Genomic DNA, 27,131 nt, shown 5'->3' on the forward strand with positions numbered 1-27,131 from the left:
TTCGTCTGCGGACAAGTAGACATCATTGGAGAACTTCTCTTGCTACAGTTTGCTAAGTACCAACTTTCCCCCCTCTATTTTCTTTAGTATTCTCCCCTTCGTTAGTGTTTTTATTTCTCCCTCGGTACCCCCCCCCCCACTCCATTCCTACCACGGCCTTTGGGCCCGGCGTGCTACAGTTTCTTTGCCTTCACCTTTCTGGCCTATGGCCAAGACTATGAAGTTTAAGCAGTGTGGTCACTGCAAATCCAAGATCCCTTCCACCGACGGCCACAAACTCTGCCTCTTTTGCTTAGGGGAAGCTCACAAGGTTGGTTCTTGCCCCCATTGTGCAGCTTTTACCAAACAAGCGAGAAAGAATCGGGCATCTTGCCTTTAATCGTGGCTTTGGGAACAAGCCTTTAAGTTTTCAGGCTCCGCTAAATCAAATCTGACCATGCAGACGTCGACGAGCGGTTCTCCTTCTGCCCGGGGTTTACAGCCCATTTCATCCCCACCGGGGATCGTTGTGGCCACTCCTGAGGCTACTTTACCAGTTGATCCCGATGCTTGGGCTTCGACTTTGGTACCAGAGTTCCATGGCAATGTCCACCTCGAGAGCGGCTCTCATAGAACCTTGTTCCGTCCAGCCTTCAAAAAAGAAAAAGAGAAAGAAGGATCATCATTTTCATGAGGAGGCTCCTCCAAAGAAAAAGCAAAGATCAACCCATGATACTGAGCATCAATCTCGAACCCTTGAAATGGAGACCATCCTAGAAACAGATGTCATTTTTGGGTCTAGTCCACATGATCCTGTCTATGAGTCCGAGCACGACTCTGAACCCGAGGACATCCATCCCGAACAACCAAGACGGTGTACTAACCGAGACCAATGAGTGCTACGCGAGGCAAATACACGAGGCAAATAGAAGAAGAATCAGACTACTTCTACGCCGACCAGGAGGTTTGACGCCACTGCCGGACCACGAACACCGCAAGGCCATCTCTCAACCCCTCTTCCTCGCCTCTTCCATCAGGACCGTTGTCTACGATACCAAACCTGTGCTCGATACCGACGACCCTTCCTCCTCCACCTCCACCTCGGATCACATCTCTACTCCCACCAAGGGTTCCACCCAGGAACTACCCTATCGAGGCGGCCACAGCCACCGTCACTCCAGATACTAGATCTATCCCGACTAGACCTAGAACCAGGAATCCTCCTTCTCTCTCTTCAAGAGACTCCTCTGACTCTTCCTCAGATGATGAAGGCCCAGAGTCCTCCCTATCGGATAGGATCTCCTTGTGTTCCTCTCCTCCTACACTCTTAATGGAGCCCAGACCTTCTTCACCCTCTGAGGACTTCAAAATATATGCTGACTTCATCTCTCGTATGGCATCATCCCCTGAGTGTCCAGTTGTCCCAAGCTGGAAGTTGGAAATGGTAAGGAGGAAAACAAAGTCGGACTGTATGGCCTAGGAAACAGAAATGAAGCAGAAGAACGACTTATTAGTTTCTGCCAATCCAGTGATCTCTTCATTGCTAACACATTCTTCAAACAACCAAAGCAGCACCTATACACATGGATATCACCAGATGGAGTGCATAGAAATCAAATTGATTACATTATTGGTACAAGGAGATGGAAGAACTGTCATAACAGCAAAAATGTGGCCGATGGTAGAACAGATCACGAACTGCTCATGTACAAGTTCCAAGTCAAGCTAAAGCAGAAAAACAAAGTTATCCAGTTTCTACAATATGATCTTGAGCACAGTTTCTCAACTGCCAGTCCGCGGACTGGAAACGGTCTACAACGAGTTGAGTACTGGTCCGCCTTGGGGAATTAACTCTCCCCCGCTGTGAACCTCCGTGGTTTTTAAAAAAGTTATTCCAATTTCAGCCACCGTGCAGCCGAGGGTATGGCTGTGGGGGGGTGTTTGTGAGCCAGTAGTCCTTCTACCTGCTGCCACAGCGGCAGCTGATACCAGAGCAACGCTGTGGCCTGCCATCTAGCCCAGCATTGCTTCCCAACTGCGAGGTGCGCTTCCACAGTTAATAGTTAAAAACACAGAGGTTCGCAGCTGTCTTGGACAGCCAGAGCGGCTTCGTTTCTGCTCCTCCTTTGTGAGTGTGTGTATGAGCTTAAATCTGCTGCTATCTAAATGAGGCATTGGGATTCTTCATGTGAGAAGTTTATTTGTACTTTGAACACGTGGCTCATTCAAAAAGCTGGAATATTCAAGTGATTTTCTCTCCCCTTTCCTCCTCCCACTCTGGATTTTTTTTTTTTTTTAATGGAGAGGCGGTGTGCCTACATTCACATATTGTAACATTTTTATACTCTGCCTGCTGCTGCCAAAGGGGCTTGGGGGCAAGGGAAAAAAAGGAGTTTCCTCTCATCTCTCCTCCCTTTTTTAAAAAAACCCGCCATCCTACTTCCAAAAGCGTTATGATTTCCTCTATCTCTCCGGATAACACAGCGAACATTCAGTATTCCAATTTGATCACAGGCTCCCCCCCCTTTTTTTTTCCTTTTTGGAACTCCGGTGAGAGAGGGAGGAACGAGGAGTGAGTGTAGGAGGGATGGATACAAGCGGCAGCAGCTCCCCCCCTTTACTGTTTTGGGTTTTTGTTTTTTGCAAGACAGCATGTGTGTGTTTTAAAGCTAAGCTCTATTTTTAATTAATAAGAAAACGAATAAGCTGTACATTGGGAACCTGGGCGAAAATGTGAGCCCTCTGGACCTAGAAAGTATCTTTAAAGAGTCCAAGACCCCTTTCATCAGTCAGTTTCTCGTGAAGACGGATACACATTCGTGGACTGCCCTGATGAAAACTGGACTACGAAGGCCATTGAGGCAATTTCAGGTGGGTGAATGTCCTCTGACTTCTCAACCTTAGCTACCCTTCCCTCCACCCTGTTATCTTTCTGGGCGCCATCCTCTTCGGCTCAACCCCTGGTCGTTCCTGCCTCCGGTATGTTGTTCCTGAATGCTAACATGGGCTAAGCTCTTTTTCCATGAGGTGTTCGCACTGGCTTGTAGAACTGGGCTGCACTTATTTTATAGAGCTTCTGCTTCAGTAGTGCTATGTAAGGCCTCTAGAGGGGTTGGCACTTGGTTAGCTTGGGCAATTACCTGGGTGGCTTGTGCTCCTCTCTCCTTCCCTCTCCCCACTTGCAACTCACAGACGCTGTCAGGTAATGTGCAAACTTTTGGGATTTTTTAAAGCCTTTTGCTCATTGAGGAGCAAGGCCACCACGAATTGGAAGAATATTTTTTTTAAACATGGAGGTTTGCAGCGGGGGGTGGATAGAAGGACTACTGGCTTACCGCCCACCTGGCAGCCATCACCAGCCATCCCCTTGGCCATGCACCGGCTGGCATTGGAGTTTTTTAAATACACAGAGGTTCGCAGTATGGGAAGGCAAGTGGCAAGCAAAGCGAGGTGTGCCGCGGTGGGGTGGTTCTTTCAATCAGTTTCATTTTAAACTTTCTCTCCCTCTCTCAGGCAAAACCTACCTATCCTCTTTCCATCTCTTTCTTTTCTAGCTTTTTCTCTCTTTCTCTCCCTCTCTCCCTTCAAGCCTTCCCCATCCCCCTTTCCTTTTTCTGTCCTCTGTCTCTCTCTCTCAAGCCAAGCCTGCCCTATTCTTTCCCTCTTTCTTTCCCCGTCTCGCTTCTCTCTTTCCTTCTTATCAAAGTCTGTGTGGTGAAGGATCAAAGTATAATCTTTTTATCAAACATTAAGAGAAAAACTTCTCTAATTTTTTTTCCTTAGAAGTGCTTTGTGTTAAGTGTGATATTTTGGCAGAGGTGGAAAGGAAGAACAATGTATTTTATTGTTATGTATATTGCATAGATTGTATTTTATTTTATTAGAATTTTTAATTCAATTTGTTTTGTTTTATTTTAATCTCGGCCTGCCAGAATTTCAAAAGTTAATTTTTGATTAAATTCATTTTAATCAATTTCACTTTGATTTAATTAATTGATTGATATTAAGTGTTACTTTAATAATCAGCACCCTAAAAATTGATTTGGCCCCCATGAGCCAAGTCACGGTCAGTTTTGGTCCACCAGGTCATTCGAGTTGTGCACACCTGTAGTACACTACAGTACTAGTAGATAAACTTGAAACCCTTTTATTAACTGCTGGTCCCGGAAACTGTGCACAAAGAATGTACAGAAACTGCATAAAGAATTTACCGGTCCTTGACTCCAAAAGGTTGAGAAACACTGATCTTGAGAATGTACCCACCATTTTCAAGGAGTACATCAGGAACTGCTTTGAAGTTCTGGCCCTCATTGATAGGGAACCAGAGGAACTGTGGAATGAAATCAAAGAAGTTGTTAAGGACAAATGTGAAAAGAGTCTGCCATAGATCCAAGAAACAGAAGAAAGCAAAATGGATGTCAGAACAGACTGTGGAAATTACTAAGAAGAGAGAAGACAAAGTCAAGAAAGATAAAAACCTCAGGAAGGAACTTGTAGCATAGTTAAGCCCAGCCTTTGTCTCAAAGCAAGCCCACATGGGGGAAAGAAAAATGCTGAATCATTCCCTCCATGTTTGCTCAACAATGGCTGTTACTTTTAAAAACAAACTGCTTCCTCAGTAGCTGATTCGCTGTCACCACACCCTAATTATTACAGGGTTCCCCCTCACCTTGGATTTGGGTGAATGTCCAGGGAGACCCTCCTTCCCTTTTCAAAGGGAAAAGTCCAAAAACCCTTCCATGTGCAGCCTACCCATGATGAGCACACTTGGTAGAGTGAGTTGCTGAGCAATCAAATTTGAGATGTTTTCGCACCAGAGTAAAACCACTTTTCCTGAGTTAAAATCCACTCAGAGGCAGGTAAAATATAAAGAACAAAAAGAAAAAAATGTATTCAAAATACTACAGACTGCTTCAGTCTGAGGCTTTCTCAGCTTTTAGTTACAGGAAAAGGAACAGTCCGTAACTACAAGAATACTTCAGAAAGCACCCCCAGATGATATTGGGGAAGCACACTTTAAAAATTGTGGTTCCCCAGTTGCAAAGAACCCAAATGTAAGAAGATACAAAAAGCACCTTTGAGAGTCTACCAAGATTTTTGCAATGTTGGAAAGGGGTGCTTGTTCGTTTTCCTTGGCTTAGTTAAGTTACGGGGGGGGGGGCGACACAAGAGAACAATTTGTTAGGATTTGCAAAGCACAAAAAGAAAAGAAAAATCTAATGTGAGCTGACTAACAAACTGTTCCCTCGCTAAACCCTTCAGAAGCCCAGAAGCCCTGGCTTCCTTCCCCCTTGAACTCACCCCAAACTCCAGGAGAGATTTCAAGCTTCCTGTAATCCTGTCTCTCAAGGATCTGCAGATATCTTTCCATGAGAATTCTTCAGGCTAGCTTTTGACCATGAGGCAGGAAAAGCTCCATTGCTGCTCCTCACTAAGCCTTCCACCCATCCTCTCTCATCCCGCTCCTAGCTCCTTCTGAGAACAAAGACACACTTCTCTTCCTGCCGCAAGGCCCTCTAGGTCCTGCCCACCGTGTGCTAAGCAGCTGTTCCCCAGCCTGTCAGTAAGGACAGGGTTCACTTCCGGTTCACTCTTTAGGGTTAGGGAGGGCCGATTGCTACAGAACTTTAGAGAATTTCAGGAAGCTGTTAGAAGAAGAGACAAGGAGCAGTACTACAACATCATCTGTAAAGACCTTGAGGATGGAAACAGACATGGGGAAACAAGGAAAGTTTTCCAAAAGATCTCTGAACTCAGAAGGAAGTTCCAACCTTTAATTGGTATGTTAAGGGATGCCAAAGGACAGATAGTAACTGATTCAGAGAAGATCAAACAGATGGAAGGAGTATACTGAAAATCTGTACAGCAGGGACATCAACATCCAAGATACTCTAGAAGATATTCCCTACTTGCAAGAACCTCTAGCATTGGGAAGATGAAGTTAGATCAGCACTCTGGTCATTACCAAGTTGGAAGGCTACAGGGATTGATGGAATAGCTACATAAATATTGCAGGCAACAGAAGAAGAATCAGTCAAGGTCTAACTAATCTATGCCAACAAGTTTGGAGAACGACACAGGGGCCAACAGATTGGAAGAGGTCAGTCTACGTACCCATACCAAAGAGACTTCAGATTGCACAAACCATCACACAATATCCTTAATTTCACATGCTAGCAAAATAATGCTCAGAATCATCCAACACAGATTAGAGCTCTACATGGAAAGGGAAATGCCGGATGTTCGAGCTGGTTTCAGAAAAGGCTGAGGAACAAGAGACATCATTGCAGATGCACGCTGGAAAATTGAGAAAGCCAAAGAATACCAGAAAGAAGTCAATCTGCACCAGAGCCCCTGGTGGCGCAGTGATAAAACTGCTGCCCTGTAACCAGAAGGTTACAAGTTCGATCCTGACCAGGGGTTCAAGGCTGACTCAGCCTTCCATCCTTCCGAGGTCGGTAAAATGAGTACCCAGAATGTTGGGGGGCAATATGCTAAATCATTGTAAACCGCTTAGAGAGCTTCCAGCTATAGGGCGGTATATAAATGTAAGTGCTATATAAATGTAAGTGCTATTGCTATTGCTATTGCTATTATTGACTACAGAAAGCCTTTGATTGTATCAACCATGTCAAGTTGTGAAATACCCTTAGGAAAATAGGCATCCCAGAACATCTCATTGTTTTCATGAGAAACCTATACACAGGACAAGAAACCACAGTACAGACAGAACATGGTGAAACAGACCAGCAAAGGAGTAAGACAAGGCTGCATACCTTCTCCTTATTTATTCAACTTATATGCTGAACATATACTGAGAGAAGCTGGACTGGAAGAAGATGAGTGTGGTTTTAAAGTTGGAGGAAGAAACATCAATAACCTGTGCTATGCTGATGAGACCACTCTGATAGCTGAGAATGTGGATGATCTGCAAGCTCTGGTAATGAAAGTCAAGGAGCACAGTGAGAAAATGGGACTATGAGTAAATGTAAAGAAGACTAAACTAATGACAACGGGTACAGCAACCAGCCTCAGAATTGATAATGAAGACACTGAAGTGATGGATAGCTTCTGCCTTTTAGGATCGACCATCAACAGTAAAAGATCTAGCAGTCAAGAAATAAGCTGCAGACTGGCACTTGGTAGGGTTGTAATGAAGGCCTTGAAAAAGACATTTAGATATCATGTTGTGTCTATACTTACAAAGATTAGAATTGTTTGGACAGTGTTTTTTCCCATGACACTCCATGGATGCAAAAGCTGGACTTTGAAGAAGCAAGATAGAAAAAGTATTGACGTTTTTAAACTTTGGTGCTGGAGAAGACTTTTGAGGATACCATGGATAGCCAGGAAAACAAACAAATGGATCATAGAACAAATCAATCCAGAATTTTCACTCGAGGCACAAATGACCAGGCTCAAAGTATTGTACTTCAGACACACTATGCGAAGATCCAGCTCCCTTGAGAAGTCCATAATGCTGGGAAAGGTTGGAGGAAAGAGAAGAAGAGGATGACCAGCAGCAAGGTGGATGGACTCGATTACGACAGCAATGAATGCACCACTGAGAGACCTTAAAGGCCAAGATGATCATCCTGGAGAGAATCCATCTAGGTGGTTGCTAAGAGTCGACACTGACTTGACGGCACTTAATCAATCAATCACAAGACTAGAAAGCTCATATCTTTTAATATTCAGAATGTCTGGCAAATGGCTGCTGGGGTGAGGATAATTTTTAGTGGAGAAATGATACCAGAGAAAAGTTGTCTGAAAACACACTCTGCATGCTGTATTCCCAATTTGGACCCCACCCTCCCAACAGGCTTTTTTTTTTTTTTTGGCAACAAAGACAGTTTACTTCTTGGTTAAACCTATTTCTTAATTTATGCCAAGATGTGAGTAGTTTAACCTTAGTTTCAGTGATGTAGAAGGTACTTTGCAGACTGTTTAAAATGAATGCCAGATTTAATTTTAAAAAAAAAGCAAGCTTGAAACAGGCATGAGTAAATAGCATGCTTACAACTGCAGATTTGTCCGTACAAGTAAAAAGAGGAAGAAGAGTTTTAGCGTTGTTCCGGCTATAGTATGTTTCTGGTAAAAGGTTTGGAGAAACAAATCTTGCCTGTGTAGGGATCTCTGCACAAAGTACACCAGTTTATCCAGGAGTGTTGGGTGAGATATGCCCAAAGCAAGCTTAAGAACGTTACCTGAGTAGCAGTCTCCAGGACAAGTGTTTATCACAGAAGTTGATGTAACATTGAGAAGTGAGGTATCTTCTTCAATTGGCATCTATGGGAGACACCCCTAAGACAAACCCAATCCAATAGGCAGTAGAGGCAGGCAACTTTCCAGGGTAGTAGAATTCTAGAACTTCCAGGATATGGGAAAATCCTCCACCCTGACTAGAGCTTTGGATCACACATGGTCTGATGAACTGTGATTTCTCCAGCTGAGGAGCTTGACAAGTTCCGTTCCACTGAGTGTTTTGATTGGCCAGAATCTGGCTCTTTGCAGCACATGGACTAGTCATGGCATTGCTAAAGACTCACAATTAGTTGGTCAATCTGGAAGGAAGTTGCAGCATGTTACAAGCTAGGATATGAGGTCAAGGTCAAGTAAGACTGGAGATGGTGCCTGAGGCAGAAAACCCCAATGGCACCTGGATTGTTGTAATAGATATAATAAAATAATTGACATTTATTTATTTTATTTATTTATTAGATTTCTATACCACCCTTCCAAAAATGGCTCAGGGCGGTTTACACAGAGAAATAAATAAATAAGATGGATCCCTGTCCCCAAAGGGCTCACAATCTAAAAAGAAACATCAGATAGACACCAGCAACAGTCACTGGAGCTACTGTGCTGGGGGTGGATAGGGCCTGTTACTCTCTCCCTGCTAAATAAAAAGAATCACCACGTTAAAAAGTGCCTCTTTGCTAAGTTAGCAGGGCTTAGTGGTGAATTGTCTCAAAACCTGACATCGCACACACTATATGCTTATTAATTAATTACATTGTATTACATTCTGGAACAGAAGATGGAATAGAAGGGATTCCCTGGTAAACTCCCATCCAAGCACAAACCAGCCCAAGACCTGCTTAGTTCCAGTAATGTGCCCTCAGGCCATTCTTAGCACTCAGATTACTGGTTTGGCCAGCCCTAAGTGGGATTTAGAAGTGGAAATACCTGAAAAAGGCAACGTAGGGAACTACTCCTCAAAGCAGGAGTCAAAGGTAGGGTTACCAGATTTTTAAAAGCCTAAAAAGTATACAAGACCTTCCCTGGCTGTGGAGAATAATTATTTTGATAGGAGGTGCCTTCTTATTTTCTGTGAATTTGGCATAGGGTGCATTCCCTGCCAAGAAAGAGGCACCACTCAATGCTACACACACACACACACACACACACACACACACTTATGAAATAGCAAGAGTGAGGAAAAGGACAAGAAGGAGGGAGTTAAACAGAAAAAAAGAACGCCCTGCAAGTTGAGTCCTGAGGAAATGCTGTGGGAACTGCAGCCAGAGGGGAGGGCTTTCTGTTTCGTTCATTTGCCTTCTGTTCGCTTGTGGCTGCAAGCAAGGAAGGAGGAGGAGGAGAGGAGTCACTCGCTCAATGTGCCTCTCCCTGAGGCTTCGGGACGTGGTTTGGACTGGAGGACGCTGTTCCTGCTCAGCAGTGGGAACAAGGGAAGCGCCCATCGACATGACTCTCTCAGGAGGCTGCTGGCTGCTGCTTCTCTCCTTTTTCATTGCTTGCATACAGGTAAGGCTGCATGGGGATGCATGGGCGAGGGGTAAGGAGCTGGGTTCCTGGAGAGCAAACTGGTATCTAGGTTTGCTTTTGGCCTGCAATGCTCAGCTCACAAGCCCTGCAATGCCTTCCAAATATATACAGATAACACAATTGCAACCATTGCGGGGAGGGGGGAGAGTATAGCACATTAGATAAAAGCAGCAAGCTTAACGGCAAAATGTAAAGAATGCGGATCTATTCCAGCAAGCCAAAAAGCTCTCCTGAAAGGGAGGCCTTGGCTATTCTGTGGATGCTCACAAGGGAATCTGCGCCAGGTGCAATTCCCTGCAAAGGAGTTCCAGGGAAAGTGGCACAACAATGGAGAAGGTCCTGCCGCCCTCCAGTTTGCACCTCCAGAAATGAACAAACTCTAAGTTGGGCCATCTCTTATTATCTGAAATCATGCAAAGGAACATATAGCAAGACACTATTTTAGATACCCTGCAGAAAACAGCAACTTGGGTTTCAGAGAGACTCTGTAGTTCTTTTTATTGCTTTCTATTTTTCTCAGCTTTTCTCTGTCCAAAATATATAACTGTCCCCACACGAGTTTTGCAGAGATGGAGGAAAACAAATCTGTATCCAGCCAGCTGTGTCAGAGTATGTGAGCCCAGTAAGACTGTGCAAAGGAATACTGTGGAGGGATGTAATTTGCATGTGTTAAAAAGAGCTACAACAACAGCAGATTGCATGCAAAAACACTACTATCCGTTCGCTCTATTTTGTGTTTCCTATAATTATTGGGATTGACCTGTTAGTTCACCCGATGGTGGTTACCATCGCAGTCCTTATTCACTAGTATTCTTCCAGTTGGAAATGTCTCCAGTGATGTGGCTTTCACCACTTCCCTTGGGAAGCTATCCTATAAACTAAACTCTGGTTTTAAACGATAAAATGCTTTTTATAAACAGAATGTTAGGTCTCGTAAAAAAACCAATCCCATCATGAGAAAATATGCATTTAACTATTAAACACCTCCCAATCTTTTGCCTTCTTTTTAAAATATTCTAATTATTTTCCATTTTTAATAAACGAATTGAGCAGCTCTGGTTGCAAAATAACAGATCTACAAAGAAAAGAAGCACAACTATTAATTAAATTATTCAGTGAAGGCCTATTCTATTTGTAATCTGACAATGTTGTCCAACTCTTATGTGCAGCTCAGAGTCAACTAGCTTGCAGTGATATTATGCAGTATTAAAACTGGCATAGAGTAGTGGCCAAGAGACCCACTGACCCAGTGGATCAGGATGCACCCAGGTTGAATCTTGCCATTTCAACAGCCACAAGTACATTCAGTGATGTTAGTTTTCTTGCAGCCTTGGTCTCTTATTTGCAACACAAGGCTAACACTACTGGTCTACCTTATAGGATTGTTGTCAGGATTAGAACAAGATAGTGTATGAGAAGCCTTTTGAACTATTAAGAATAAATGCTAAGTGGTTGTAGTATAATACATCAGTGTATAAGAGTGCTGCCTCTCATGTAATGGTGGTGTTCTGTTACAATGCAAGATTACCTCCCTACGTTGGCAGTTTTTAAAATTACTGTTGGCTCTAATGAGAGTGTTTTTCCAGTAAAGTTCTGGACCTTGGCAGAATATTAACCTCCCCACTTACCCGCTGCACATACCATGATTCTAGTGTCCCTTGGGCTGGCTGCTAATCAAGCATTCTAGCCCCTGTCACATGTTTAAAGTAATGTCTAATTTGACCCTTATGTTTAGGGTATGCTGCAACAGTGGCAAAAGGAAGCAGATGTAGTTTTCCCTTTCATATATTATCTATATAAGAAAAGATATAACCTATTTACATTTCTGCCTGTTCTGTCATCCAGCTGTTAAAGGAACAGGAGTCCTTCCCCACAATTGAAGCCTTAACTATATTCTGCTGCTTGTACAAATATAAATTCAAAAACTAATTTCATCATGTTTCACAGTGCCATTGACCCCCCTGTTCTCAAGACAGTCACATACAACAAAGTGATGCATGCAATTAATAATGTGCATTAGCCCCAGGTATCATATGATGATATTCCTATTCACATCTTATTCAGTGTTGCATAGAATGCAGATTGCATTCTATGCAATAGATACCATGTACATCTCAGCCCACTGATCCAAATCTACACCTATGGCTGATAAGCAGCTCAGCCATGTACCGTGAGATCCTGCACCAATGCATCAAATATTTTGGAGCCTTCTTTTATCATTGTGTGCAGTGGGATATAGTGCACATTTGTGTGCAGGGAACAGCCTCAGGAAATTGCTGGATTGGAGCATTTACAATTTTCATAGAAAGAGTATTTAGATGCTCACAATTAATTTTCTAATTTCTAAGTAATAACAAAAAAAACCTATTTCTATTGTACAGTATATGAATCTAATATGTTAATCTAACTTGTTTATGTGAAATATTTGTGCAAAAATAAAAAAATCCACATCTCCTTTATTTTAATTTGCATTTAATAGAACAGTTACAATTTCTGTATGTTTATTGGGAATGGAAGGCACTGCTTTGCAGTGGTTCTGCTCCTACCTCTCAAGTAGGTTCCATTTGGTGTTGCTTGTAGATTGTTGCTCTTCAAAATGAGAGCCATTATTTGGGGTCTCACAGGGCTTCAGTCTATTTCCAATGCTTTTTAACATTTACATGAAACCGTTGGGAGAGATCATCAGGGGATTTAATGCAGGGTGTTATCAATGTGGTGATGAGATCCAAACCTATTCCTCCATGTCAACTTTATCAGGAAATGGCCTAACCTCACTAAATGCCTGCCTGGAGGCAGTAATGAGTTGGATGTGGGAGAAGAAACTGAGGTTGAATCCAAGCAAGTTGGAGATATTCATTGTGGGAGGTCGGAACTTAGGAAGTTGCTTAGATATGCCAGCCACGTCCATTTTTGGAGATAAATGACCTTAAAACCGTGGTGCATATTCTGGTAACCTCCAGACTTGACTACTGCTCTGTAGTCTACTTTGGGCTGCCTTTTTTACATAGTCTGGATACTGCAGTTGGTACAGCATGCAGCAGCCAGGTTGGTCTCTGAGGTTACCCGAAGATATCTTATTACACCCACTGTAAAAGAACTACATTTGCTGCCAGTAGGTTTCTGAGCAAAATAGAAAGTGCTGGTTATTACCTATAAAGCCCTGCACAGCTTGGGTCTAAGGTATTTAAGATAATGCCTTTCCCCCCATATAGCCAAAGCCTATTATCTTTTTTAACCAAAGAGTGATTTTCTGTTCCATTTACATTCTTCCAGTAGGTAAAATCAATATGCAGTGAATCCACTTTCTTTATCACTTCCTAGAAACATTCTCTTGGAGGATTCTAACAATTCCTCTTCTGTTATATAGAATCCAAGGGAAAGAGTTGTGGTATGGATAAGGCAGTGGAGCTGAATCAGAAATATTAATGGTTTAATGAAATAGATATTAGGTACAGAGAAGCACGTGCAGAGTGCTTTTTTCCAGTGCTCTTGCTGCTGGCTGTTGGTTAGCCCCACCTCTACACCTGGACTGGAATACAAATAACTAAAGCCCCATTCAAAAGCTTGCCTGAATCAAGGAATGGATTAACCAAAAACATCTGTGTTCCTTAACACCTCTCTCTGAACGCTCTTTGACCTAAGACACTTCCACCACATCTGAAGAAGTGTACATACAAATTCAGACAGTCTTTCTAATTGGGCCAGGACTATGGCTTGAATATGCGTGATCCAGCAACTTCTCTGAAAATAGTCTGTCTGGAAGGCCACCTGGTAACCCTATGTAGGTTTGAGTATCTTGATTCTAATGTAATCAATAACAACATATTTCCCAGTGATGTTTAGACTTTTCAGCTGACATAAGCCAATGCTGTATCACATGTAGCATGTAATTCACTCTTCAAACATATTTTTCATGCAACTGGAAAAACTTTGCTAGTTCCCAAGACCAGTGTAATGCTGTATCTGGGTCAAACAGCACATTATGTGAAGGTCATGAAGAGACAGGCTTAAAACAGGAAGCAAACAGGAAGTCCCTTTTTGTTGTAAAAAGCAGCCATGTGGGGGCCTGTTCCAGAAGGCAGCTAATGGCACATTGGCAGTTACTACTACTACTGTTTATATACTACTTTTTAATGGTTCTCAGAGCAGTTTACATAGAAAAATAATGGTTCCCTGTCCCAAAAGGACTTGCATTCTACAAGGAAAAACAAAGTAGACACCAACAACAGCCACTGGAGAGATGCTCTGTTGGGGTTGGACAGGGATACTTGCTTTCCTTCTGCTAAATATTAGGGATGTGCATGGAATGTTCCTAACATCTTGGCACTCTGATCCTGTAATCAAGCTGCAGTGATACAAAGAGTGGCTCACATTACTACAGCTCAGATATGGACCTGGGCCCACGAAGTGTGGCACAGATAGCTGAGTCACACCTGTAATGGTCCCCAATGCATGTATGCATTTATTTGCTTCTTTTAGTGATTTGTTTGTATATCTAACCATTTGATATTTATTTATTTATTACATTATAATAATGGCATGCAATCGATTATAATAATGCTACACAAAGAAATTAACTTGTCTGTTGGTGGGGGGGGGAGTAGACAGTGAGGATGGGCATGATGTTAAAACCTCTCCCAAGCTTTCTGTTGTTCCTGCTGCTGCTCCTTATGAGGCCTGCACAAATCTGGAGAGTTTATGCATACCCCATTTGCCTGGACAAGTTAGGGATGTTTAGATAGGGACATTTACTGTTGTTCCTGTCTAAGTATCTGGCTGCCAATCATCCTGTGGGGAAACACGAAGCACTGCAGGGGGAGTAAACCCTGCTTCCCATTCCTGGTACGGGATGGTTTGGATTCCACCACTATGGATGCCGTTTGGGAGTGGCAGTGTCCTTCCTCCCTGTTCTGAAAGCAGCTCCAAGGTTTGGAAAAGGGGCAAGATTTTTCTCCACTGCCACTAGGAAAAGAGCCACATGCAGGAGGGAGTAAGAGGGAATGATGCCATTCAGAGCACTCGCTTCTCCAATAAATCCTGGACACAGCTTTTGACTTGGGAGGCTGGGAGCATTTCTTAGTTCCTTCTCAGGCCTAGATGTCATGGCCACTTTAGGGTATAGGGAACCAACAGGCTGATCTGCACCCATGTTAGCTACCTCAGTGTTCATTAGGAAGAACCCTCCAGCCACATTTCCTTACCATACTTGTGGAGTCTGTAGTACAAGATGGAACAGGGAGCAGAGTGAGATCTGCCTTTTCTCTTGGGAAATTGTTGTAGTGTATAGGTAGGGGTTTGGCAAATAGACTGGAACTCTGCCTCTCCTTCACTGTTGATCAAACCTGATGGGTCTATAGCTAGGTGAAAATATGGGCATGACTTTGTGGAAGCATCCTCGTGTTGCTTTGTGGAATTTGTTTTGCATATTGAATTGGCTCACTCTGAGTCCAGAATTGGAGGTTCTAGGTGATGTGTGGGATTTATTTGTCTATTTGTTTGGTGCAGTGTGTATAAAAGGACCACATTTATCCCTTCCTCGTATTTTTTTAGGATTAGCCATTGCATTTGAGAATACTCATGTTAGCTCTGTAAATCACCACTTCCTCTCTGGATCTTGCTAAAACCTTTGGCTACAGCCACATCCTCAATGTTCCTCATTCTAATTTTGTTCATAGTGTGAAGAATAGTATTGTCTGCTATTCCAGGCACTGAAGATGTGCATGGGGAAAAAACATGCACAAATGCTGAGGCCACAGATTACTTTAAACATTAAATCTACACGATATGGCTAGGTAAGGCAGTGGCAAGAAAGGAAATACCCTGAAGGTCTAAGACAACTACTTGTGGTTTGGAACAGTGCAACCATTGCCCTTTATGTTACAACTGGGTTGTTAAGTCCATAAAACATAGACTGGCAGACGTCTATACCTGCTCTCTGTGGACACAATTTAAAACTCATGGTGAAATGATAACAACCCTATAGAGAAAACAGGTACAGCATCATTGGACAAGGGGGGACAATTGTCCCTAGACCCACAGGCTGTGGGGGCCCCTCACGCCCCCTCAGCCAGTCCCTCTGTGCTGGCCTCACATCAGTGACATGTTTTCATAAAGAGTACGGATTTTAAAAAGAAGGTGAGAATCAATGGAGGACCTAGCTATTTGTTCCAAAGACGCATCCTAGAAATTGAGTCAAATGAAGTCAATGAAGGCCTGAAGTCAATGAAGGCCACGTATAATAAGGAGGTTTTTCTAAAGTATTTCTCTATCAAATGGGAGAGGACCAAGGCTTGCTCTATAGTTGACCGGCCAGAGCGAAAGCCTGCCTGTTCTTCTCTAAGGATGGAATTCTCTTCAGCCCAGGTGATAAGTTTGTGGCATAAATGCCTCACGTAAAGTTTACTAACTATACATAATACACTTATTGGGCGCAGCGGTAAAACTGCCGCCCTGTAACCAGAAGGTTACAAGTTCAATCCTGACCAGGGGCTCAAGGTTGACTCAGCCTTCCATCCTTCCGAGGTCGGTAAAATGAGTACCCAGAATGTTGGGGGCAATATGCTAAATCATTGTAAACCGCTTAGAGAGCTTCAGCTATAGAGCGGTATATAAATGTAAGTGCTATTGCTATTGCTAATTAGAGGGGTTACAATGCTGACCTCCCTTATAGATTGGTATAATGATGGCCGTTTGCCAGTCCTCGGGAATACAACGCACCCCATCAACGTAAGTGAAAAGCTTAGCTAGGATAGGAGCCCACCAGTCGATATCAGCTTTTAAAAGTTCCCCCGTGATCATATCCTTACCGGGGGCTTTACCAGATGGTAACTGAGATATCAACTTAGTGACCTCACTCGCTGATTTCTGAACTCTAGTGCTGGCTGGAAGGAAGGAAGGAAGGAAGGAGACAGCGCTGGCTGCCCCTGCCCACCACAGCTCTGCCCAGCCTTTGACGCCTCAGGCTTAGTAATGGAGATAGGATGTGATTTTCTTTTTGTGGTTAAACCCCCCCCCCCCCGGATATTTAGGGATTGGCTTGCCTCAGAGCTTTGATATAAGGGGAGGGGGGATCTAGGGCAGATTGAGAAGAGACTGAATATTTAATCTGAAATCGAGTGAGGAATTTGGGGTTTTGAATATTTTTAGACCATCCTTAAATGGGTCTTAAATGTCCTATAAGTGGCTTGTTTCATGGCAGAACATTACAAAAACGTCTGGAACTGAAGCCCCCTCTTAGACCATCATTCTGTCCCCATATGGAAGAATTTGCCCTTTGCCTTCATTAAAAAATACCCCCTTTCTGCTCCAGCCTTTAGATCACCTGGAATGACTTGGCATAGGGCTTTGGTATTGAGCAGAGATGTAGGGCAGGGTGGGAGGAATATGTATATTTAAATTGAAGTGGATTGGACAAATTGTTGCTTTTTAATTCAAAAAATATATTTAAAAAACCATCAAAAAAGTCCTGTAAGTGGCATGAAACACATGGCAGAAAATTACATAGTCCTTTAGGTTTCAGAGAAATGTACTTCCAGCTAAATGTGGTTAGATTTGCTGCCTGAGGCTGCAGTTCTCCACACACTTACCTGGAAGCAAACCCTAATGAATTGGTCCAGATGTCTGAGAAAACATCCACAGGATCTGCATGGTTGAAAGTCTCCTTTGTTAATCAGCAGTGAGGGGCCCATTTTAAAATCTTGTCCCTAGGCCCACTCAAACCTTGCTATGCCCCTGAGAGAAAAACAATAGCTTAATTAAGGTTTGGGTTTTAATGCTGTTGGATTAACTGTTTTAAACCTTTGGTGAACTAGTAACTACATGTGGGGAACTTTTTTAAGTGGGTGAGCATCTTTAAAAAAAAAAAATCCTCATGCTTTATAACCAGTGGAAAGCTCTCTCTTTGTCCAGTATAAGCAATGAACATTCTAGGTAGTTATTTCATGGCAAATTGAACTTTTTCTTCTTCTTCTTCTTTTTTTTTTTTGATGTGGCATATGGCACATTTTTGAGATAATGTATGTAAAGCACTTCAAGCATTTCCAAAAAGTCCTGTATAAATGAAGAGTGTTTGTTTGTTTGTTTGTTTGTTTGTTTGTTTGTTTGTTTGTTTGTTAGGAGCTGTCCATAGTGAGTGGAGTTAATTGGGGTATATATCGTAATAGAAGTGTAAACCACCTTCATTTTTGAATTTAAAACAGTTTTATTCCTGATGCTCCCAATAGGAGTGAATACCTCACATTTAGTATAGCATCAAATTGCCTTCTTTAGTTATAAAATTAACAGTACGTTTACATTAAATAAGCAAATGTTTTGACAGTTAGGTGATTTTGACTGTAACATTATCAAAGCCTTTAACAGTTTAAAACTTCCAAAAATGGACATGAGTGAGCAAGCCTTTTTCTTCATAAGACTGATAATGGCCAACTTCCTAATTTATGAAGCGTACATACAGCAAAAGAAGCACATTTGCATTCACTGTGATCCAGAATAAAGCAGTGTGGATACTTGCTTTCCCCCCCATTTTTGCCGATCTCCCCTTCCTTTTGAAGTGCTCTTTGACTCCTGAAAAGATGTCTCTGAGGGCTGCATGAGTGTTCCTGCTCATGGAACTCTGGAACACAGCAAATGCGCATGCGCTTCCTTTGCTGTACATATGCTTCGTAAGTCAGGATGCTGACCATTTTTTAAAATTTAAATGTTCTATGTCGTCTTATATTTGTCATGACCCAGACTGTCACAGTCCCTGCTTACAGTAGTGACTCTGAATCAGATACTGCAAAGGCAAGACTCAGTCCTGGATTTTGTCACCAGCCCAGAACCTGGGAGAGCCCCAGACTGGATTGTTGGGATGTGCATGAAACAGTTTCGTGTTTTAAAAATTTTTTGATCTGTACCCAAATTGAATCACCCTCAATTTGTTTTGGGTCTGAATCTGCCCACCGAATCACCCCAAATTTGATTTGGATCTGAATCTGAATTGATTTGTAGCAAAAAAAGGGGGTGTTCCCGGGGCAAAAGAGTGGGATAAGTGGTACTGCCCAATGTGTGGAAGCTACAAGTTGACCCAAATTTCAAAGAGATTGGGTCCAAATCTCTTTGGGTCCGAATCTGGGTGATTTGTTTTGTACCCAAATCCGGGCACCGCGGGTGATTTGTTCTGTCTACAAATCACCCGAATCAGCTGGATTCGGATACAAATTGTATCGATTCGCACATCCCTACTGGATTGTCCCAAAAAGCTCCCAGAGGCAGCATTCTCAGATCCTAAGCCCACTGCACAGCCAGACTCTCCCAACTATTGTGCCCTCCAGTTTCTGCTTGTCAGCACCGGCAACAAGCTCAGCAGGAGCAGTTAAAGCAGAGGAGGAGTGCCAGACTCCAGGCCGGAAAGCTGCCCCTTTCAGGCTTCCACTCTTCAGGGAGGGAGAGGGAGCCCAGGAGGGCTGCTGCTACTCCTCTTCCTCAGCTATCCTGAGCTCAGAGATCCTTAAGTGACTCAGTATACCTCTGACTGGTGTTGAGTCAACTTGCTCATTTGGACCTTTCTGAGGTCCTGCAGACTGGCCTCACCTCGTGGGCAACCAGGACAGGACAATCCCAATTCAGACCCTTGATCTACCCAGCCCAGTGTGGCCTTCTCTGACTGTCAGGGGCTCTCCAAGAGCTCAGGTCAAGCTACTCTCTTAAACTGGAAATGCTGGGGATTTAACCAGAAACGTTTTTGCAAGCAAAGTATGTGCTTTACCACTAAACTGTTTATGGCCCATTCTTTATTGACAAAATTTATGATTAGCCAGTGTCATGCCACCACTTACTATTCCACATATTTAGTGGTTTGAGTGCTGTTGTTCAGTGTATGCTAATAGCAGTCAAATTATTTCCCTTCCCTGTATTTTGGCTTTCTTTAGCTTTTTTCAAAACAAAAGCATCACACAGTGCAGCATAATGTCTGGAGAGAGAGAAAGGGCCTTTTCCTATATATTTGTCTCTTTTCCAGTAAAAGTTCATAGGATTTTAGTATTTCTTTCTTGTTTATACCATTCATAACTCATTCTTCACTGTTCAGAAGGCTTTACAGTCTAAGATTCTTGTTCAAGAGAATTCTCCTTAGCTCTTTGCATTTCCTGACTGTATATTTGCTTTATGGGATGGACATTTTGTGATGTGGTTTATGAGCCGCATTGGAAAGTTGACATCACAAAAACCATTTCCTTCACAGCTTAAGACTTGTTTTCAATTAAAGACCTGGAAGTAAATGTCGGGAGTTACAGGGACTCTTCTGTGCCCTATTCGAGGACACTTATTATTCTGTTTCCGCTGAACAGGCTCCTTAATTTTTCAGTGTTTTAATTACTGCCGTATCTTGCATTTCTGTGTTTTTAGAGGTTGTGTTTTACTGTGTTTTAAAATGAGTTTTGTTTTAAGCTGCCATGAATTCACAGCATATAAATGAATAGCGGCATATAAAACTTTTAAATAAATAAATCTGTACTACTACTTTTCATTTTTCTTTCCTCTAGAAGTAAAAAAATCATTGTATTTTCCCCAACAATATATTGGTGTTTTAAGTAGTGGGGAAATGCAACAGAGCACTTCTTGAAAAAAAAGACGAAAGAACAACAAAGATGCATTACGTTATACTAAAAATAACCATCTGGCCCTGTATCTCAGTTCCATTGTCTGCTAATGAACTTCCATGCACTCCACTGTCGCAGTATCCCCTGTTACAGTATACCCAGTTTCAAAATAAAAAATCAGTGAGGGTCACAATAAAGAGTAGGCTTCTTGTAAACTGAAAGCTTAGATTCTCATCTGTTCTGCTGAGTAGTTAATTCCTTTAAAAGAAAGGTGCCAGGACTTAAATCAGTTTGGAAGCGACACCTGCTGAACACAGGAGGCTCTGACTCCTAATTCCAGATGGCTATGGTTACCTTTGTTAACTCTCAAAACAATGACATTATCACTGTGGAGTAATCAGCAAGAGATCTCCAGTTATTGGCCAGAAATTTAGTGTGCTAAAAAGCCTGTGGAAACCCCCTGTTGCTCTCCCAGGTATTATTTTCTCCAAAAAAAGAAAGGGCCATGCAACTCTATCCTCTGCCAATGATGTGTCTCTCTCTGAACAGCCATTGGAGCAAAAAGTAATCTTAGCAGTCCGTGACACACCGTTTATTCTGCAATCGGATTGCTCAATAACACCATGAATACATATTTCTCCAAACCCCTCTGCAGGTAGTTTTATGAATTCTCCTGAGTCTGCCCTCTTTGACTTCACCTGTTTCAGCTTGATGGCTGTGTGTTTCTATGCTAAGGGTGGGGGTGGGAGAGATATATGAACACCTGTCTAGCTGTGAATGGTTCCAGCATGGGTTATTAGTTCAAGATTTGCAAACCCACTTGCTCTCTGTGGCAAGTTTCTGAGTAATTCCATTGAAGTTAATGAGACTGCTCTTTGCAATCATGCAAAGGATAAGGATATGCTGGTGTTTAGAGCAGTTTCACAAATGGTACCAAAAGCAGCTTTGAAACTCTTTATTAATGTGAATGTGGTCGACACAGGAGTATTAAAGGCAGAAGAATCCTTCCGACGTTTTCAGTAGAAAAAGGTGGTAAGACAAATCTGGCATCACTGTCGGAAGTGTAAGGAGTAAGGTGCAGGAGACATTTAGCTGCAAGGCCAGGTAATGTGGATAAAAAGGATCCTGGTAGTCCAGTGTCTCATGGTGGGCAAAAACTGTTGAAATATTTCACTGGGGTTGCCAAAAGGCCACTTGTGACCCCACATCTACACTTGAGCATACTGTTGACCTAGAGCTGAATTGGATCCAGTCCATGGCGAGGAAAGAATCGCAATTTGCTCAAAGCACTAAAAGTGTGGCAAGAAACCAAATCAAGCAAGTTGCACTGAATGTTGACTTTAAGTTTTGTTGACCTGATTGTACAAAGAAGAAAGAAGCTTTTTATTGCTTTACTGCTAGCTGCTTATCAAGAAATGATATCGCTATACAAAGCACTCCCATTGTCTTTGATCATGATATTGCAACATGCAGTTGTAACTGCAACAGTGTCTAACAGACCCTCCTTTTGTTATAAATGCTGGAAAATATATAAACAGTTTTATTGTAAGGGTATACTAAAAAAAGTTAAGCGGAACTGTCATGGATTCAATATATACTGTACGTTTCTTTCTGTTCCTGCTACAATTTGGCTCTGTGTTCTGTTGTGGATTTGCATACCGTTCCTTAATGCTGTAGACTTTGCCCCAGTTTTAACTCTCTCTAAGTCTTTGTTCATTTCCCATCTAAAGCAGAACTTGCAAACTGCAGCCAAAAAGGAAGAGAAAGTTAGTTTTTGTCTTGCATTTCATGAACTTTTGAATGGGTTATGGGGTTCATAAAACTGTGTACCAAGTTGTAAACCTGTCATGGTGTCCATTCAACCACTTGGTAAGCCTGTTGTCTGTATTGCCCTAAAAAGCAATGTATAAAATCTTATACTTTTTGTACCTCATTAGAAATTCAGGGAAGCAAGTGAGTGAAAAGGACAGGGCAGACAACCCACTTTCTAAGTAGTTACATCTGCAATGTGTGGTACATTAACACTTGGTATGTATCATTTGAATTCACTCTATATTGGCCTGTGTACCCAACCCAGTTTTATCACGAAGAGCATTTTCCCTCTCAGCCTTTTTTGTGTGTGTGTGTGGCTGCTAGGCACTTGTGTTGACATTGTGATCCCAAGAAAGGGCGTGTGAGATAAATAAATGGACATGAACACTGGGTTACAAGAATCCCAGATAATGTGAACTTTGTACCAAATTATTGCTGCTGTTATCTCTAGAATGATTTGTTGGTCTCACAGTACTTGCATATTACTTGCATGGTTAACGTGTGTGTGTGTGTGTGTGTGTGTGTGTGTGTGTGTGTTGGTATTGGCCTAACTGTTGATTTGATATCTGACCTCCATAAAAAGTGAGTACCACTATGAGTCACATATTAAACAAATTCATGGAGAATAGGCCTTTCATTGGCTATCGGAGAGCCTCTGTGTAAGTGTGCTGGGGCCTGAGCATGGCATTGCCTTCATTCCAGCGGTGTATGTGATTCCAGAGGTGTCTGGCTGATTGATGCCAAATCAAATACTGGCCAAGAAAGATCTTTGGTCTGGTCCAGTATGGCAATTCATATATTCTCAGTATAATGGCCACAGGGAAATTCTCATCATCCCTAAGACGATTTATATTGTATTTTGCTTGTTTTGAAGTACCATTTTCTACATCTCTAAGATGAGTAGTTGTCTTCAGTTTGTTCCACCAACTGTATGACAGCAAGGTACACTCGTGCTGGAAGTGGCAATGGTTAACTTTTCTTTTCAAGCTATCCACTTTAATCATTAACACAGAGGTTCCCAGCCTTGGGTCCCGAGACGTTATTGGGCTATGAGACTGGGAACCACTGCATTGACACATCCAGGATGTAAAGAAGGCACTGCATGATATCAAGCAAGTTAATAGTCTCCTTGCCAGATCATAGGGACTAATGTATATATAGCAATAACTGGTTTATCATTGAAAGACCGTAACTGGGAACAATTCACTAACTGAAGATAGGTGATTGCCGGGAGCGGGAATGAAAAAGTAAATTCATTTTAATATGGTTTCTATTTAGTGAGATTTTTTTAATTAAAAAAGATTTAAAACATTGTTCCCTCACCTTCATTTTTGGCATTAGGGCAGGTTAAACATCAAGATACACAACAGCTGTATCAGTTTCCAGTGAGGAAGCTACTGCCCCCCCCCCATTACTCCCTGCCTTACTCCACCACCGCCAGCGGTGTACAGCACCTTATTCTATGTGGCTTGTAACACTTCTTTAAGTCTGCAAATAGTTCCTGACACCCAAATAGTTGAGAGCCAGAGGAAGAGTGGGAAGAGATCGTACTGGGGCAAGGAGCTCTAGCAGCTTTGCAAAGCCATCCCAGTTTCTCCCCTCATCTCTCCAGTTCCACCTGCTCATTTCTGCCAGAGTGTAGGTATGCTAGAATGATTGTTACACACATGATGCACACACACTTCCCTTTCGTCCCACTGTTGTCTCCAGTTAAACAGGTTTGACCAGGTTTTGAAGCTCTCGCAAGTGGGCAGGGGAACCAGCCAGGCATGGGGTCGGGGGGAGGGGCACAGTTCATAAGAAAAATGCTGGCCAAGGAAAGTTTAAGTTCTCACAACACCTTGCATGCTGCTTCTTTGGTCAAAAATGCAGCCTCCTTAAGCAGCTTTTCCTATCAAAAGGTCTGTTGGGGCATTGCGATGTGCTTTGGTCTATAACTTGCCCCGAACAGCTGCTTGATCTGTAGACATTAGCCAGGATTAATACTTACCTCCATGTTATGAAAAACGCCACTTTTTGATTTCTGCAGATTAAACTGCTATCATGCACTGCACCAGTGATGGATTGTAGGCCTCCCTGGAGCAAAACCTTCCCCAGGCCCTCACAGTGGGATGTCCCTCCCTGTCCCTTGGGACATTCCTCCCAAGCTTATTGGCAAATGAGCAGGGCTTGGCAGTGGCTTCTCCCACCCACCCCTTCAGAAAATGGAAGGTTGTCGTGGCAGAATGTGTGGTGGCAGGAACAGCAGATCTTATCCCCACATTTTTGGAAGATGGAGAAGGAGGAGGAACTGCTTCTGTAGCATCTCCACCCCATTGGGAGATTATTTCCCAAGAAGGAGGGCAGAAGGAAGCAGCACCACTGCAAGCCTCTCATACCACTGGCACTGTTGCCTTCTCCCATTCAGCCATCCACAAATGGGAATATCCCTCAGAAGGGAGGGGAGGGAGAAGGCAGCTTCGATATGAGAGACTCGCAGCAGCACTGCCTGCTCTCAGTGCTCCCTGTATGGACCTTGGGGCCTTAGGAGTCAGCTATGGGCCCTAAGTCTGTGCTCAATTTGACTGCCTTCTGTCACTGCCCAAGGGCATAAGAACAGGACACGTGATGTTAGCTTTTTTCCTAGTCATTTGGTCACTCTAACTGGAATGCTGCAGCCATTTTTACCTATGCAAATCGCACATCACGGCAGGGGCATTGTTCGGTACTCAAAAGTCAGGTCTACAGCCTCCTCTTGATAATTAAACTCAATCATGCCCCAGCATCACAGGTTTTTCTAGCTTTCTTATTTTTACACAGCAAGTCAACTAATAACTTAATATCTACATCCAGGTATATTTGGCTGTGTAGCCATTTGAGTACGTCAACCAAACCATTACAATTACCCCCCAAATTATCACAACTGTATAGTTCTTAGAAGGGAGTGGATTGTATTTCTGTTAAGTCTGGGCATTTCCCTTCCTCACTAATATTTCTTCAGTTGTTGGAATATAAGCCTGTGAAGTGTGTGCAAATAATTACTTTATCCAATATATATATTTATAAATGGTAGCTGTTGAAAGCTGTTCAGCTCTCAGAAATGGGGCGGGGGTGGGGAGGAAGAAACTGCTTAGTCAGTAGGTGAAGTGAGACTGTATGTTCGGCCTCTTTGAAGACTTGCAGAATGAGTGGCTTTTTTCCCCCCAGAGGGAGAAAAATGCAGTTTTTTTGTTTGAAGATTGAAGAAGCAAAGATTGTTGCTTGTGGTGTGTGCATCCATCTTACATTTGCCTTTCGTAAATTGTCTGGCAAGTTGCTGTACGGTTTCACAAACCCGTTTGAGCAGAAGTACCAGTAGGACAAAATCAATATGTATGTACAGTCTAGGCGGTGTATGTATAGTCTTGAGGCGGTGACCAGGGGTGCTTTCTATCAGCTCCAGCTGATACGCCAGCTGCGCCCGTTTCTCGAGATCAATGACCTCAAAACTGTGGTACATCTGTTGGTAACCTCCAGACTTGACTTTTGTAATGCGCTCTACGTAGGGCTGCCTTTGTACGTAGTCTGGAAACTTCAGCTGGTTCAGAACGTGGCAGCCAGGTTGGTCTCTGGGTCATCTCGGAGAGACCACGTTACTCCTTTACTGATGGAGTTACACTGGCTGCCAATAGGTTTCCAGACAAAATACAAAGCGCTAGTTATAACTTACAAAGCCCTAAACGCCTTAGGCCCTGGGTACCTAAGAGAGCGTCTTCTTCGTTATGAGCCCCACCGCCCATTGAGGTCATCTGAAGAGGTCCATCTCCAGTTACCGCCAGCTCGTTTGGTGGCTACACAAAGACGGACCTTCTCAATCGCTGCCCTGAGATTGTGGAATGTGCTCCCTGCTGAGATACGATCCTCCCCATCTCTGGCAATTTTCAAAAAACACCTGAAAAGCCTTCTTTTCACCCAAGCTTTCTCAGCTTCCTAAATTGTGTGGGTTTTAATTTATGGTTTATTTTAAAATTCAAAACCTGATTTCAGGGTTTTTAATCACTGTAATTGTTTAATTGTTGTTTTAAAATGTTTTTCTATTGTTAGTTGTTATATTGTTTTTTAATTTGTTTTAGCTCTTTACTGTTTTAGTGGTGTGTTTTAATTGTAAACCGCCCTGAGCCATTTTGGAAGGACGGTATACAAATCAAATAAATAAATAAATAAATAAATAATAGGATAGTGTTTCCCAATGTTTTTCATTTCAAGGCACACTTAATTTTTCTTTTTTCTAACCTGGGTTGCACTTTCCCCCCAACAAATACTTTTTCTTCTTCTGTGCAGTGGCAATGCTGCCACACTATTCTTACTTATGCATGCATGCATGCATGCTTCCTTTCCTTCCTTCCTTCCTTCTCCAATCCAGTGGCATGTGATTTTGCTTATTTTGCTGGGCACAAAGAGCACAACTGAAGTCTTCAATTCTATGTGCCATGCAGACTTGCTCTAAGTTAAGCAAGTCAGTTTAAACTTCCTACTACCTGCAGCAGACCCACTCCCTTGTGCACCAGAGTGCTTTCCAGATTAAACCCTACAACAGGGTCACTACGGATCTGCAAAGTGTGCTTCCATACTTCCTGTGATGTGACACCACAGTCCCTGCACTGCCAGCAAGGTGCTGTTCACATTTCTGATGCCTTATTTCAGATTTTATCTTTGTGTTATAGTGCTGCAACATTCCAAGTCCGTTGCAGAAAAATAGCTGTATTTTCCTGTTGTAGGAGTTTGTGATTCTGGGGGTTGTTTTCAATATGATCCTGCCAAGTTGAAGCATTTTATCTTCATTGTAGCATGTAATCTGGAAACCACCCAGGAAAGATACATCCTTCCTGGTGAATTATGGGGCGAATCAGCTCCAAAAGGGAGAGGTTTAAACTCCATGCTTTTGCAGCTGATCCAGAGTGTGTCAGTGTGGCACACCGGCAAGTGTCCCATGGCATAGTAGTGTGCCACAGCACA

At 42.7% G+C, this 27,131-nt stretch overlaps 1 protein-coding gene across 1 annotated transcript in view; it reads left to right on the forward strand.

Moving 5' to 3' along the window:
- The first annotated feature begins 9,446 nt into the window (after window positions 1–9,446).
- The window catches only part of TNFRSF11A (TNF receptor superfamily member 11a), a 42,277-nt gene continuing 24,592 nt past the window's right edge, over window positions 9,447–27,131 (forward strand). The window contains exon 1 of the mRNA XM_053313552.1: window positions 9,447–9,747. Within this exon, the coding sequence (XP_053169527.1) occupies window positions 9,598–9,747 (150 nt within the window). The 5' untranslated portion in view covers window positions 9,447–9,597. The remainder of the gene's footprint in view (window positions 9,748–27,131) is intronic.

The sequence above is a fragment of the Hemicordylus capensis genome, chromosome 4, assembly GCF_027244095.1.
Source record: "Hemicordylus capensis ecotype Gifberg chromosome 4, rHemCap1.1.pri, whole genome shotgun sequence".
In the NCBI taxonomy this organism is placed as follows: Eukaryota; Metazoa; Chordata; class Lepidosauria; order Squamata; family Cordylidae; genus Hemicordylus; species Hemicordylus capensis.